Source organism: Phycodurus eques, chromosome 9 (assembly GCF_024500275.1).
Source record: "Phycodurus eques isolate BA_2022a chromosome 9, UOR_Pequ_1.1, whole genome shotgun sequence".
Lineage (NCBI taxonomy): Eukaryota > Metazoa > Chordata > Actinopteri > Syngnathiformes > Syngnathidae > Phycodurus > Phycodurus eques.
Window position 1 is genome coordinate 9,842,478 of NC_084533.1, and position 15,940 is coordinate 9,858,417.

Below are 15,940 nucleotides of genomic sequence, written 5' to 3' on the forward strand. Positions count from 1 at the left end.
CTACTGCGTTACTACTGCGTTAGCAGAATAAGGCACATTTCGACGCGTACAATTTCGAGTTACATCGCCACTCCAGCATAAACCGAGGACCCTGTACTTAAAATTTGAAGCTGGTAACAGTTTCTGGATCTTATGTAAGGAACTGTTTAAAGAGAGTAAAAATGTAGATCTTGAACATATATTCACACCTACAGGCAATTTAAGGTGTATTCACACCTGCCACATTTGGCTTGCTTTAAACAAACCAGAGAACTTTTTGTGCAGGTGTGAATACACAGAAACGAATTCAGGTGTGCACCAAGAAACCGCTCCGAGACCAACAGTACTTTTTGAGGTAGTCTTGGTCCGCTTCCAAATGGACTCGGTTCATTTGTGGTGTGAATATGAACTTGCCTCAATCCGACCCAACAAGTCAATATTATAGTATCGTATTATAACGATAGTGAATGTTGTATGTCATACCTAATCCGACATCTTTTGCTTAGCAACGCAACTCCTTTCATGTTGTGGCTCAGGGTGATACTGCATACTCCTTCGGTTTGCAGCACGCATTTCCCAACAGCGTTCCAAAATTAGAAATAGAATGTTCTGAAACTTGCGTTGAATGAGCTGCTCTTTGTTATGTTAGTGAGGCTTCCTGTAACTTGACACTCACCAGTGTGCGTCTTCCATGGCCGGGTGGCTGAGATATGTTCTTTGAATAAATATATTCAAATTTATTGAAATGTACCTGTATAATAAAACTCACACCTACAGGCAATTTAGAGTCCTCAATCAACCTAGCATGCATGTTTTTGGGATGTGGGAGGAAACCGCAGTACCCGGAAAAAAACCCACGCAGGCACAGGGAGAACATGGAAACTCCACACAGGCAGGGGTCGGGATTTGAACCCCGGTCCTCAGAACTGTGAGGCAGATGTGCTAACCAGTCGTTCACCGTGCGCCATGATTGTTTATGTGATTGGAAAAGGTTTATGAATCCTGATTGTTTTTCATCTTAAATGGGTGTTTGTTTCTGCAACAGGACCAATTTAGACCCATGGGATCAATACTCAGACCTGCAGATATGGGAAGCGCTGGAGAAGACTCATATCAAAGAGATGGTAGGTGATGACACGTCATGCGAACGTGAGAATAGAGCAAATGAGCCTCCACTGACTTCCTGTGTGATCGTTACGCTTCTCAGGTAAGCCAGCTGCCTCACTCCATCCACTCTGAGGTGACGGAGAACGGCGAGAACTTCTCAGTGGGCGAGCGGCAACTCCTCTGCGTGGCCAGAGCACTGCTGCGCAAGAGCAAGGTGATGATTTTTGTATAATATTCCACATTTCCCACGAGACCATTGCTTGGAATGAATCGTTCAAGAGGTCATTATATATTAGCGCGAGATGATTTTAAAAAGAACAGCAACAAATGTTCATATCTTGTTGAGTGCCTTTAAGTGTGCAGCTCGCCTGGGACAACATTGGCCCCTAGTGGCGTGCATTATAGCTGCAGCTCTTTAACATGCTTGGAGGAGCTGTGTAATGGACTATGCACGCACCACTTCCACATTTGGGCTGAGGTTGGCGTGCTAACTTCCAGTCGCCGCTCGTCAAATGCATAGCAATAACAATGGCAGCATCAAACTCTTCAAAGTATACTCGCTGTCAGCAGGAATTACGTAAAGTTACTGTCAATGATATATTACCATTATAATTGCGACAGTTTTCCAAGTATCAGCGAACCTTTACATTCCTCCTTCCGTCCCTATAGCCCGCTGTCCCACATTCCTTCTTTACCTCCTTTTCTTCTACCTCAGACCTTTTTTCTTCTCTCTTTCCTGACCTTATTCATTCCTTTGTTGACCCCTTTCTTCCTTTCCCTCTTTCATTCTTTCCTTTCTGCCTTCCCTGTCATAGACCAGGTTTTTTTGCATGCATCCTTACTTTCGTTGCCTTTTAACCTACTTCTCTCTTCATTCCTCCCCTCCTTCTTTCCTTCCGTCCTTCACACCTGTTTTTTCTTCATGCGTCCTTCCTTTCTCACTTTCTTCTTTACCTCCTTCCACCCACCTTAGACCTGCTTTTTGCTTCTTTCCTTGCTGACTCCTTCCTTTCTTCACTTCTTCTTTCCTTCCCTCACACCCACTTTTTTTGTATCCTTCCTTCACTTAAAATTACTCTTCTGCCTTCCTTGGTACTTGTTCAATACTGCTTTAGAATCCACTTTCTTTGTTCTTGACTCAAATGTTTTGTTATTCATGGTACCTATAAAAAAAAATTAAAACTAATTTAAAAAGTGTTGACCTAATATGCTCTGGATCTTCGCCCATCCTAGCTGATGTTGTCTTTGGAAGAGAACATCCGCGAGGATAGCTGTTCTTATGTAAATTGTATGTAAGTAGTATGTATATATTTTCATTATTATGTTACATAAAAGACACAGTTTCAGAACTTGGCAGATAACAAAAGATTTACTTGGTTGTTTAATTTCAAACTTGGTGGGTGGCAGGCACATGATATGGACAAAATTTCATGTCAGATATCTCGATATTGATACAATATTAGAACTCCCTGTTAGTCATCAACATTAACAAAAAGTCACCAACAACTAAAGTAGAAATCAGACATTTTACTGCAGCTCTGCTTTAACAAATATATTTTGCTGAAACTGGTGGAACTTGGAACAATAGTGTAGTACTTTATAGTCGTCAAAAGACAACATATCTATATGGAATATGTATTGAACAGTGTCTGTCTGTGTGGACTGTATCAGTGTTTTCATTCTTGTGAGGCTCGAGTGCAGCCGTGCAACTTGTACAGATTATTTGAGAGGAACACTAGCCTGCTAATCATGTGTGGCGCCAGACAAGACCTCTCACAATTTACGATGTTGCTCAATCCACTAAAAACATTGTTGTGTTTGTTTCACGTGGTGGAACGTAACACTGCTGTGCTGGCTTGCCTCGTTGCAAGTGATCACGACCTGCACCTTGCTCTGGTTTAGGAACTTATTTTTTTTAATACAACATACCTCTAAATAATGGAGGATTAGTTATTTTTTGCCACTAAATCAGTTGAATTCTGTCGATAACTTCCGCTCTTTATAAATTCCCCGCTGTGTGTAGGAAGTACGCGCTTGTGTCTTCCTCGTAGCTCCCACCCTCAGACGTTTGTCATTGGCTGGCTTTAGCTGTTAATCCACAACAAGCTTGAAATAAGGTTCGTAATTCGCTGGCCCTAGCGTTGTATTCATGGGCAAGCGTAAAAATGAGCTGTTCATGCAGTTGCAAGTGGGGAAAATCTATATCGTTGATATCATTAATTTTGAGATATTAATAGATAGATATTAATATCTTGAATGTACATAACTACATATCGATATGATATATCGTTCAGCCCTAATACAAGCAAATAAAATGGCGCCTTTAATATGCTATTAAACATTTGCTACATTGTCTCAGATCCTCGTGCTTGACGAGGCAACGGCGGCCATCGACACCGAGACTGACGGCCTGATCCAGGAGACCATTCGCTGTGAATTTCGCAGCTGCACGCGCCTCATCATCGCCCATCGTCTGAACACCGTGATGAACTGCAGCAAAGTCATGGTCATGGACGACGGCCAGGTGCGGCACCATTTAGAACGCCATTAGCACATTGAAACAGACCTGATGGCAATGAACACTTAACATCCATTATCTTGTGTTCAAGCAGGCTGGATGCTAATGATGGCGCCATTTTTTTCAGAGTTAAAATTATTCCTCAGTGAACAGTGGAACGGTCCAAAAGTGCAATAGTTTAGAATTCAACCAAAATGTTCTGGAAAATATGCCTAAAAAGTCAAACAAAACTTCATCATCTTGTGTAATGTGTGAGACTTGCGCTCAGTGGGAATCTATTTTGGGTAGATCGGGACTGAGACCTGCCATGAATAGCAAAAAAATGCCAGTAATATACACCACACCTACGGTATATTAATAGTTCAAATATACCACAAACTATGATTGCAAAACAGTTTAGTATCATTTCAAACTAATTTTACATTACCCTTAAAAATAAATGGCTTATACATAGATGAATTTTTGTGAAATCAAATCATCAGAGGTGTGTGTGTGTATATGCACGTGTGGCAAAGACTCTCTGTAACTTCCACAAACAACCTCAATTTTGCACATACAAAGATGAATGTAATCACTTCAACAATACTTCCTTTACACCACTTACTGCTTCCATATTAGCCAGGGCTTTGGTGCCTTCTGGCACGTGACAGGGTTTTACAGAGCACAATAGGTTCACAGATGCTAACGTAAATAACATGTTGTCTATGCTTATGGCAGTCTATCAATGTTGATGACGACATTGTCTCTTATTTGCTTTGGTGGGCTGAGAGATGACTTGTCAGCCCAATGATTGGCACACCTCGGGAAATAGATCGGAAATTCCCCAGGTCGCTGCATGAAAAGGGCCGCCTGCAATGCTTCTCTTCTCGGTACTCCCTCTGTTGCGTCTGAAAATGCTGGACTCCTTCGTTGCATAAAACACAGCAAAACAGGCGATTTTGAGCAAGATTCTCAAGATGTTGAGGAGGAATATTGCAGGAGAGAAGTGCTTTCTTCAGGTGGTCATGGAACGGTTTCTTAGGTCCACCTCGAGGGCGAACTCCAGTTTCCAGTTCTCCAAAAAGAACAATCTTGGGCAGGCGGTTCCCCGGCATCTGAATGACATAGCCTAACTAGCGCATCAGTCGCCTAAGGATGATGGCCTCCACACTAGTGATTCACACTTGTAGGATTTTTGCATGGGGAATTCTGCCCTTTCAGGAGAGGCCGAGATTCCAAATAACATCTAGTTGAAAGCCCTAATGACGAACATGAAAACTGAATATTCCCGCCCCATAACAAGTCTTCAAAGGTTAAGAAGTTTTACTTTTTTATTTTGATTTACTTTGATTTGACAGTGCTTTTTTTTACACTTATGTGACAGTTAGGGATGGTATTTAAATGTTTTAAATCGTAGTTTATTTATAACGCTGTCATTGTCGCCGCCTGTCAACATCAAAGTCTGCGCTCACTCTGACCGCCCGACCATACAAAAAGCCTTTCATGCTTTACACAAAAGCATCAGCTGTGGTTATATCATCTTCACAAACTCTCTCAAAAGTCTTAGAGCCATGAGTAATGCAATAAATAAAACGATGAGGTGACAAAGCAGTTTAATGGGAAGAAGTGAATCTGTACGCACTTACCTTCGTGGGTGAGCACCAAGGCATTACAACTATCCATTTCTAACAAAATTGGCTCACTCAAATGTATCTAACTTAACTATTTTCACTCGTTATTGTTATTCTAAAAAACATCCAGACTTTCAATCTTGAGGCGACATAATGCTGCACGGCTCCCACAGTGAGTGGTCGAGAGTCTCACAGTCTCAGCTCTAATTCATCCCAAAGGTGTTGAGGTCAGGACTGTGTGCAGGCCAGTCAAGTTCATCCACAGCAGACTCTGTCATCCATGTCTTATTGGGTTTTGCTTTGTGCACTGGTGCACAGTCATGTTGGAAGAGGAAGAGGCCACCTCTCAACTGTTCCCACAAAGTTGGGAGCATGGAATTGTCCAAAATCCCTTGGTATGCTGAAGCATTCAAAGTTCCTGTCACTGGAATTAAGGGGCCAAGCCCAGCTCCTGAAAGACAACGCCACACCATAATCCCCCTTCCACCAAACTTTACACTTGGCACAATGCAGTCAGACAAGTACTGTTCTCTTGGCAACCACCAAACCCAGACTCGTCCATCAGATTGCCAGATGGAGAAGCGTGATTCGTGACTCCAGAGAACGAGTCTCTGCTGGTGACCTCTTTGAACTACGCGCTTCAGCATCCGTTGACCCAGCTCCGTCAGTTTACAGGGCCTACCACTTAGTGACTGAGTCGTTCCCAAACACTTTCATGTTCTCGCAATACAGCTGACAGTTGACTGTAGAATATTTAGGAGTGAGGAAAATTTATGACTGGACTGGTTGCACAGGTGGCAACCTATCGCAGTTCCACACTGTAATTCACTGAGCTCCTGAGTGCGATCCATTCTTTCACAAATGTTTGTAAAAACAGTCTGCATGCCTTGGTACTTGATTTTATACACTGTGGCCATGGAAGTAATTGGAATACCTTATTACGATTATTTGGATGGGTGAGCGAGTACTTTTGGCAATATAATGTGTATCGTTAGCTTAATACTGTAGCGTGGTTAAGTCATATTTGAACATTCTCTGAAAACAAGAACAAACTCAACAAACAGCCCAGTTGATGCAATTCAACCTTTGCCGATTACCAGAATTTGGTTGACTGAAAATCTACACAAAGAAAAAAGAAAAAAAAAAAAAAAAAAAAAAGCACTGTTATTTTTTTATTCAGGGATTCAATGACATTATTTGTCATACTAATGCAGATTTACACGATATGGCACAAAATACAATACCCAAGGTCCCAAACTAGCCCAATAAGTCCAGAGACATGGGAAATATGAATAATAAGATAAGAAAAGATAAAATACTTATCTCCAGGCGGCACAGTGGGCGACTGGTTAGCACAGCCGCCTCACAGTTCTAAGGACCCGGGTTCAAATCCGGCCTCGCCTGTGTGGAGTTTGCATGTTCTCCCCATGCCTGCATGGGTTTTCTCCGGGTACTCCGGTTTCCTCCCATATTCCAAAAACATACACGGTAGGTTTATTGAAGACTCTAAATTGTCCGTAGGTGTGCCCTGCGATTGGCTGGCGACCAGTTCAGTGTTTTCCCCGCCTCTCGCACAAAGATAGCTGCGATACGTTCCAACATACCTGCGACCCTAGTGAGGATAAGCGGAACAGAAAATGGATGGATGTTCATCTATTGTATCTATGCCAGCGACGTACAGTGATAGGCAGAACAATTAAATGCTCTTCCACTAGAAATTTCATAATTTTCCATGGCACCCTAATGTGCCGCGGCACAGTGATTTGGAATCACTGCTTTATACAGTGAGTTGATTGAATTGTTTGTGGTTCTGATGATTTTTTTTTTTTTAATCTCTTTTTTCCTAGATTGTGGAGTTTGACCATCCTATCGTCTTGCTTTCAAATGAAAACTCCAGATTCAGCGCAATGATAGCAGCATCCGAAAACCAAAGCACATGAAAATACGCATGCTATGCACAAAGAAAAATACAACAAAATAACCCTGTAGTGGGGTTAAAAAAATATATACATACAGTAGGTTGTTACGATAGCAATGACAATGTGACAATGATGACCAAAACCAAAGATCCTGGGACCATGTTTCTTTGGACACCATCTCACCGTACAAAGGATGGCTTTAGTTCCATGGCACCTACAAGCCAAATAATACACTGCAAATGAAGCAGAGCGAGAACTCTGTTTACAGCACTTTACGGTAGTCATGTCGACGCGTTTCTTTTCGTTCCTCTGCCTCCAAGAGGACCGCTACTTAGTTCTCGTCACAGTGTAGGAAGTTACCTTCAAAGATAATGATGTCAATAATGATTGTTTTATTTTAGTTAGAGGGAAATTATATATTAAGGAAACATGTTTATGAGGCACTTAAGTCATGTACAAGGTTTTTCTTAGCTGTTTTAATAATGTGCCTAGAGCTGTGCAAACGTTACAATTAGCCATGTCGTTAAACACTGCATGTCGGTACTGTTATGCTGAAAATGATCCTCTTAATCTAGATGCTGGCATTCCAATCATGCACCTATTGTTTTCAAGACCACGGTCAGCACAGTGCGTGTATCTGTTGCTAAGTCAATACGCATCTTCACAAAAACTGAGGATTGTAGTCGTCTGCCTTATACTGTATGATTGCGCGAAACAATCACGATGTTTTTTATTGCATTGCTGCATTTTCCAGATTGCCTTTTGTACACAGAGTTTAAACTTCGAATGTGTACTTTTTGTAAAGGGTTGAGTTAAGAGGAATTATTTTGTTTTATTTGCCAATAAAAGTTTTATTGTATTAGTGTCACCGTATCTGATTGATTTTTATTTTTTTATTTCCAGTACATAGTATACTGAAATAGCTTCTTGGTGCAGATACAGCCTGTAGATATATTTTTGCAAAAGACTTTAAAGTCCCTAAAGTGAAAATAAGTACAGACCCTTTCCAAAAAATATGTATATCATGGAAAAGTTTATTTATTTCCATAATTCCATTCAAAAAGTTAAACTTTCATAGATGATAGATTCTGGGCCCACAATTGAAAGTATTTATTTGTTTATTTTTACATAATTTGGGTTTCTAGCTCAGCCACAGGTGGTACCCACTCTGATGCAGCCACAAATGTTACATGGATCAAGAATTATATATAACTACACTTTCTTGTCTTGCTGAAATCAGCTCATTTTAGTTGGTTCCCTGACTCATGCAGACACTTCCATATGGCTCGGTGGTCGGCAGCTTGCTTCAACTTATGGAGGCCCAGCACATAAATTATCAGAATTAGAATCAGCTTTATAGGCCAAGTATTTTAGACACACAAGGAATTTGTCTCCGGTCGTTGGAGCCACTCTAGTATGACAACCACTATGACAAAATATACTGTACATTTAGGACATAAAAAACATGAGTATGGAGAGTCATTGAGCAATGAAAGTGTACCACCGGTGTGGTGACGCTGATATAATGGCATTGTGCAAATGATGCAGTCCTCAAGCAATTTAGAGCAATTTAAAGTGAGGAATAATGCAATGATCTGGTACAGTGATGCTGGTGCAAAGTTCTCAAACACGTAGTAATCAACAACAGTATGCAAATAGTGCAGCGTGATAAAACAGTGAGTGCATGAATAATGTAGAATTGTTCCAACAGAGATGTGCAAATTTGGCAGCCAGTAAATGAAATTGTAAGTCAACTGTTTAAGAGGTTGATGGAATGTCTGCTAGTTTTAGTTTGCATTGTTTGATAGCGGGCGGAACGGTGAATGACTGGTAAGTACATCTGGCTCACAGTTCTGAGGACCCGGGTACAAATCCAGCCTCGCCTCTGTCGAGTGTGCACGTTCTCCGCGTGCCTGCATAGGTTTTCTCCAGGTACTTCGGTTTCCTCCCACATCCCAAAAACATCCATGATAGGTTAATTGACTCTAAATTATCCATAGGTATGAATGGTTGTTTATACGTGCCCTGCGATTGGCTGGCAAGCAGTTAGGGTGTATCCCGCCTCCTGCCCGAAAATAGCTGGGATAGGCTCCAGCACGCCCGCGACCCTAGTGAGGATAAGCAGTGGAGAGACTGGATGGATGTTCGATAGAGCCTACCTGAGGGAAGGAGCTGGAATAAGTGGTGACTTGGATGTGGAGGGTCCAAGAGGATTTTACATGCCCTTGTCTTAGTTCTGGCAGCATGCACTTCCTCAAGAGTGGGTAAGGTCGGTACCGTTCGGTTTTTCAGGAGACTTGACTGTCCATTGCCATCGGATTTTGACCTTTGAGGCACCATCAAACCAGACTCTGGGTGAACACAGAACCGAATCAATGACTCCTGTTTAAAACTGCCTCAACAGCTCCTGTGACAGGCTGTGCTTCCTCAAAAGCCGCAGGAAGTACATCCTCTGCTGGGCCTTTTTGAGGATGGAGTTGATGTTGGTCTCCTACTTTAAGGCCTGACAGACTGTAATTCCCAGGTACTTGAAGGTCTCGACAGTTGACACAGGGCAGTTGGTCAGCGTGATAGGCATGGGGAAGGATGTTTCCTGAGGTCCACGATCTTCTCTACCATCTTGAGCGTGTTCAGCTCCAAGCTTCCTGTCAATACGCAGACTCGTCACCGTCTTTGATGAGGCCGATGACTGTACTCCTGTAACTTTGACAGCCAGGTGCATTGAGGTGCAGTCGTTCGTGTAGAAAGAAAAGCAGCAGAGAGGACACATCCTGGGGGAGGGGCTCCCAGCGCTCATGGTGCGTGTGGATGAGGTAGTAGCCTCACTTGCTGTGTCCTGCCACTTAGGAAGCTGTAGATCCGCTAGCAGATGGCAGGCGAGATGCTGAGCTAGAAGAGTTTGAGGATAACGGAGTTGAATGCAGAGCTTAAGTCCACGAAAAGGATGCTCGCATAGGTCCCTGTGCCATCAAAGTGTTCCAGGATGAAGTGCAGTCCGATGTAGACTGCGTCATCCACGAGACCTCAACAAAAGTCCAAACATCTAAATAAAAAGTAACAAAGAAAGACAAGGGAACAAAGAAAACGAGAAATAACTAGTGATATAACTGACGACTTCGACATGTGACACTGACAGTGACTAACAATGAAGCGACAAGGACTGAAAGAAACCAGGGAACTAAATACACACACATTGACGAGACAACGAGGAACACCTGGACAAGAAGAGTGGCTGGAGGGAGCTGATTGGTCGACACAAGGTAGAAGGTTGACGAGAACAGGTCGGCACAATAACTAAATGAGCGCACAAGACATGAAAAACATGGGACACAGGAAAAACATGAAACAAAACCAAACACAACCCAAACCAAAACACGGACCATGACAGTACCACTCTGCCGCCATTGAGGTTTGGGAGCACAGGAAACGAGAGGGGCAGAGTGCACAAGGTGTGGGCACTGGTGGAAAGATTACCGTATTTTCATGACCATAAGACGCACTTAAAAGTCTTAAATTTTCTCCAAAATGGACGGGGCGCCTTATAATGCGGCGCGCCTTATGTGTGCACAGAGTTTCAAAATCTATCAATGTTGTTGTGTGATGAGCACTCCGCTTGACTGACTGGGAGCATTTCCTGCCGACACGCTTCTTATACAGAGGGAAAGGGGACGTGAAAATGGAAAACGTGACAAAAACTTACTAGGATGGGGAAAAACTAGGGAAGGAATCAGAAAAATCTAAATCAGTGTCAGAGTCAGAATCAGACAGGAGGTTAACTAAAGCGGGGCCATTTTCACAATCAGAAAAATCTGATTCTAAAAAAACATCTGGAGGTAAAAATGGTAGAGCGTGGTGAATAGCTAGGACAAGTGGGGGACACTGGTGAAAGGGACAGAGAAGACAGAACGATAGGGCTTACTGTAGGGGAGTAGGTATGGTTGGCAGGCTGAGGGCGTGCAGGGTGACGCCGCTTGGTCCTGTTCGGGTCGGTTCATTCTGTCATGGTTTGGGTTTTTGAAGGCAAGGAAAAACGTGGAGGACCCAAGCGCAGGGAAGCAGGGAGGCAAGGCAGGAGTGCTGTAATGTAAAAAAAATAATAATAATAATAAAAAAATAAAAGTTTTAATTTCCTCAAAAAAAAGTAAATCAAGGTGGTTACGCTAAATCAACAAAAGTCCAAACATCGAAATTAAAAGTCACAAAGAAACACTCGGGAACAAAGAAAACCAGACATGAATAGTGATACGACTTTGACATGCGACACTGACAATGAACCGACAAGGACTGAAAGAAACCAGGGAACTCTAGACACACAAATTGACGAGACAACGAGGAACACCTGGACAAGACACGAGTGGCTAGAGGGAGTATATTGTATATTTGTTGTCGTATGATTTAGCGATTTCACTGTGGTTTATTGTGTGGCATTTGCTTGTACGAATGGTTAAGGGAGTGGCAAGAGTTTCTTTGGCTTTCCAAGTGAAATAAGCAAGACGTGAGCAGTGGATAGGAAAAGTCAATCAACAGGGGAAGAAACGTGGTCAGCTACATGTGCCTAGCAAGCATTCCAAACGCTGTGCTGATCACTTCAAACCGGCGTCTTTTGAGAAAGACTTAGCAGAAAGCATTGGATACACGGGTGTAGTTAGGCAGAGGCTGAAACCAGCTACGGTGCCAACTATTTTTCCTACGGCCGTCGGGACCTCAACCGCCAGCAAAAGAGCTCAATCTCGCAGCCGCCACGGTGCAGCTGCGAAGGGGCGCGGCCAAGAGGTGAGGATTTCCTTGTCTATACCTACGACTCTATTATGCTCATTATGCACTGGGCAGTAGGGGGGGAAAAAAAGACCCACGCAGTACTTTTCAGGACTGCCGTTTGTAGTTTTGCCTATATGACAAGCCAACAGAAACATATATATATATATATATATATATATATATATATATATAAAATCCGTATAGTCATGCTCAAAAATATTGGCACCCCTGGGGTGCCATTATTTCTAGTCATGAATGTATAAAAAGACGTGCTTTTTTTCCCCCCGTCAACTGTCTGACCCCATGACTATGTTTCTATGGACAAGTGAGAATGCAAATAAATTATGGATTCACGGGATGCACAAACATACCAGTCTGTTCCGAACTCCTGATCGGCTCAAACATTTACGATTTGACGATGCCAAGTTCAATTGGGTGTTCCTGTACGTTGAAATCCTCCGACGTGTTGCTTGTCATTGCGTACAGAGTGTAGCGCGCAATTGCAACGTCACTTCCGGTAGCCCTTGCGGTGCACAGAGTAACCACACCCGTGTCTTGAGTTTCAGGTATGTTCGGGGAGTGCTCAGTACGTGTAATAAAAACCTCATTTCTAGCTAAACTATAGTTGACAACTTGCTGGAAGTGACGTGCATGTGTTACATATAAACAATGCAAATCTGAATTTTAATTGACCGCATAACATCTTTGTCCTCTGACCTTTAATGTCTGCTATCCTAACATTAACTACCTGAAGACTGTATTTTCTCAGTTACGGATGTTTAATGCCAGAAGAAGACAGACTCTGAACGGCGGCTGGAGAGTGTCTGCTGCCACTGAGTTTATGTCTTCCTTTTATCCTGTCTTGGTTAAGGCCTCACAAGGGTGTGACACAATGTCTCAGCATTTTTCCCGTGTGTGACTCAACGCTCTTAACTCTTTTTTTTCCTAGTTTGAGCAAGCTTAGGGTGTATAGAGAGCGAAATTCAAGGCCACAGCAGTGGAAAGTTTACAGTGGTAAACAGCTAAAACTCGGGCCCGATCCTATCTAAAATATGTGCCTGAAGGAGGCCTATGCTTCCAGCGGAGTGTCTGCAGCTAACTTGCACGTCAACTTTTTTGCTTGCAACACTAAGCAGAAAATGTAATCGCTCGTAACGAAAAAAATAAATAAATACATAACTAAACGAATTGGGCACTCGTGAGTCAAGGCATCACTGTAGGACCAAAGATATGAAGACGACATGTGCCAGCACGCTGTAGCAGCCATGTTGGGAGGGTCGACGTTCCCATCAAAGGCCATGCACTGACATTGAAATTAAGTCGAAACTTGCTGATTTCTCAACCCCATTTCATTAGGTTTACTTTTTGTCCACGCCAAAGTGTGTGTTATCAATACTTACCATTTGGAAAAAAAAAAAAAATATCCCCATACAAATATTTTTTTTAACCCTGTGAGAGGTAATTCCCATTTCCCTCGACGCAATTGTATGGCGTTTTATGCAACCATATGCAGCACAACGTACCGGCATCCTTGGTTTTATGGTTTTCTTGTCATCCATACACATGGAATGCGCTGACGATTTTGCCCCTCCTAGCTTTAGCGTCGCTGTAGGCACGCAGCTCAAATGGGCGTGTCGTATAGGACACACAACGGGAGTGTTCGCGATACGTCACTGTGACGTAATTCTGGCGCATTAACGCTGGTTGGTAGAAGTCCCATTCGCCTCCATTAATATTGGCGAAGAAACCTCGTTTTTGTGGCTTTTTCACGCAGTTTGCAAGTTTGGGCTAGCCGATGCAAAGCAGAGCTATGCAACAAAGCTTCTGTACAACGGCGGGACCCAGGATTTGCCTTAAATACGAAGTTATGCACAAATTTGTCCACCTGGCCTGACTGAGGGCATATACAGGTATTTGATCGACAACTTATAATTTCCGCATACACAAAAAAAATTCATGAAAGTCTACAAGTCTCGATGAATAAGTGTGTTCAAAATGTTCAGACGGCGAAACATCTCCATACTTGACGTGCATTTGCATATTATAAGGCTCATATTCATTTGTAATTTGTATACGATAGTAGGCCTACTTAAGAGGTAAATTATCACCAAAAGTAATGGAGGCATCAAGTATTTGAGTGAGATGCACGTTATTACCTAATGTGAGATTGATCTCTTGTTTGTTTGTTTGTGCCAAATATAATTAAATATGAACATATCTGAAATCATAATATTATATTGCAAAACAAGTTATTACAAAGTGAAGTGCCGAAAGCAAAGATGGTCGATGCTTCCACTTGTGTCACGTAATGTGGCTTCACGGAAGCTTCCAATGAGATGGATAGTTTCAATGAGATAGATAGCTTCCAATGAGCTTCGTGTGTGGTTGGGATGCCGTCAAAGCTCTAAGAATCCCCCGTTGACAATCTGTGTGCACAGCCCATAACGCAACACGACACTCGCATTTTTTAATTAGCGTGACTAACCCGATAACTCGTAGTGGGCGATTGATTTCCATTGGGTTTGTGCCAACCGCGACACCACGTGACCATTTGGTGCCGCTGAGGTAAGAACACCATTTTCCATAAGCGAGCCCTTTAAATCCTGCTTTCTTGCCCATATTCTGCAAATGCAATAAAATAAAATTCAAATACTGTACTAACGGAAATATGCAGAAATATGTCGCTTCATCCCAGCTGACCGAGGACCCTGAACTGGTCGCCAGCCAATCGCAGGGCACATTGAAACAAACAAGCATTCGCGCTCACATGCATCTTTTACTTTGAAACAGCCGCAATTCGCCGGAAGTGTTGGTGGTTCTCGGAGCTGGGTTCAGACTGGCAGCAGGAGGAAAGCAAGCAAAGCATTGGCTGTGATGCCGCTGGGTGATGGCTGCCTTCGGAATCCTCAGCTACGAACACCGGCCGTTAAAGCGGCCCCGGCTGGGGCCTCCGGACGTGTATCCACAAGATCCCAAGCAGAAGGAGGTCAGATCATTTTCCACCCGTTGCGTTGAAGTGGACACGGGACGTTTTGGTCGAAGCGGCTGTGTGTTAGCTGCATGGCTAAGCATAGTTAGCAGCGCTAGCCTGCTTGAGCTAGCCCCCTCCAGAGACGACTCGGGCCTGGGCAATAACAATGAACATCACCGCACGAGAGTTGTCACTTCCCGAGCTTGCCCGACAGCTGCTATAACGGACTTGTTAAAACACCGCACTTCCACTAGTTTAGCACAAACGCTATGCGGTTTTTGTTTGTTTGTTTGTTGGGATGTAGGGGATTTACGTTATTGCTTGGCTAATGATTTGCTTTGCGTTTAGTGGAGGGGGTTTAAAAGTTAAACATCGGCTTATTAGTTGGCTAACTATGCGCAGCCAAGCGTGTGTTTTAACTAATTTACTTCATGAACGTCTGCTCTGCCTATCTTGGGGACTTTCTTAATAGCTCCTGGTCTATTCTTAATCTCAGGTTATCTGTTGATGCGAATGGCAAGTGGATTGGATGTTAATCCGAGGACAGTGGTGCAACATATTCCTTATAATTCTAATATTCACTCGCTACTTTCAGAGTGACACCAAATCTAGCAACGAACTTAAAGCACATATTCATCCATCGATTTTCCAGACTGCTTATCCTTTTTAGGTTCGCAGGAAAGCTAAAGCCTATCCCATCTGAGGCAGGGTACACCCTGGACTGGTCATCAGTCAATCAGCACTTCTTCCCCACTGTTATGAAACAGTATGGTTGTTCACGCAACACTGAGTTTCTCAGTCAACGACTTGGCAGTGTTCTGAGACTCAGAGCATGCTCCTTTTCTTTTAATTTACGAAGATCTGTACAATTTCCCATCAGCCCACAACCCTGACATCTTGCTTGAACAGCGTTCATGATCATTTTGCCTGTCGTTCTGCCACTCTGTCTCCCCAGTCAAAGTGGCCAGAGTGCTGCCTTCCGAACACTCCTGAGTGTAGCGGAGCGCCCACGGAGTGCTTTTTTTGAACGAACCCCAAAGCTGCAGTGTTGGCTCATATTAGCATTATTTAACAGAGT

At 43.1% G+C, this 15,940-nt stretch overlaps 2 protein-coding genes and 1 long non-coding RNA gene across 10 annotated transcripts in view; 2 read left to right on the forward strand and 1 right to left on the reverse strand.

Annotated features, from left to right (window-relative positions):
• The window catches only part of wu:fb13g09 (ATP-binding cassette sub-family C member 5), a 59,793-nt gene extending 51,792 nt beyond the window's left edge, over positions 1–8,001 (forward strand). The window contains exons 26-29 of the mRNA XM_061686343.1: positions 1,025–1,103; positions 1,187–1,300; positions 3,446–3,610; positions 7,062–8,001. Of these exons, the coding sequence (XP_061542327.1) occupies positions 1,025–1,103; positions 1,187–1,300; positions 3,446–3,610; positions 7,062–7,154 (451 nt within the window). The 3' untranslated portion in view covers positions 7,155–8,001. The remainder of the gene's footprint in view (positions 1–1,024; positions 1,104–1,186; positions 1,301–3,445; positions 3,611–7,061) is intronic.
• Positions 8,002–8,231: 230 nt separating this feature from the next.
• On the reverse strand, positions 8,232–12,365 carry LOC133407802 (uncharacterized). The gene is made up of 3 exons (XR_009769213.1): positions 12,263–12,365; positions 11,053–11,210; positions 8,232–10,176 (listed from the first exon to the last, which is right to left on the reverse strand). It is a non-coding gene; the product is annotated as an uncharacterized LOC133407802 (long non-coding RNA).
• A 77-nt stretch (positions 12,366–12,442) lies between these two features.
• med12 (mediator complex subunit 12) overlaps positions 12,443–15,940 on the forward strand; it is a 68,947-nt gene continuing 65,449 nt past the window's right edge. For 7 of the 8 annotated variants that reach the window (XM_061686730.1, XM_061686731.1, XM_061686736.1 and 4 more), the window contains exons 1-2: positions 13,604–13,801; positions 14,682–14,877. In XM_061686730.1, coding sequence (XP_061542714.1) covers positions 14,779–14,877 — 99 coding nt within the window. In that variant the 5' untranslated portion in view covers positions 13,604–13,801; positions 14,682–14,778. Of the gene's footprint in view, positions 12,458–13,603; positions 13,802–14,681; positions 14,878–15,940 lie in introns of those variants that run through there. The other variant, XM_061686729.1, reaches the window with a different exon arrangement.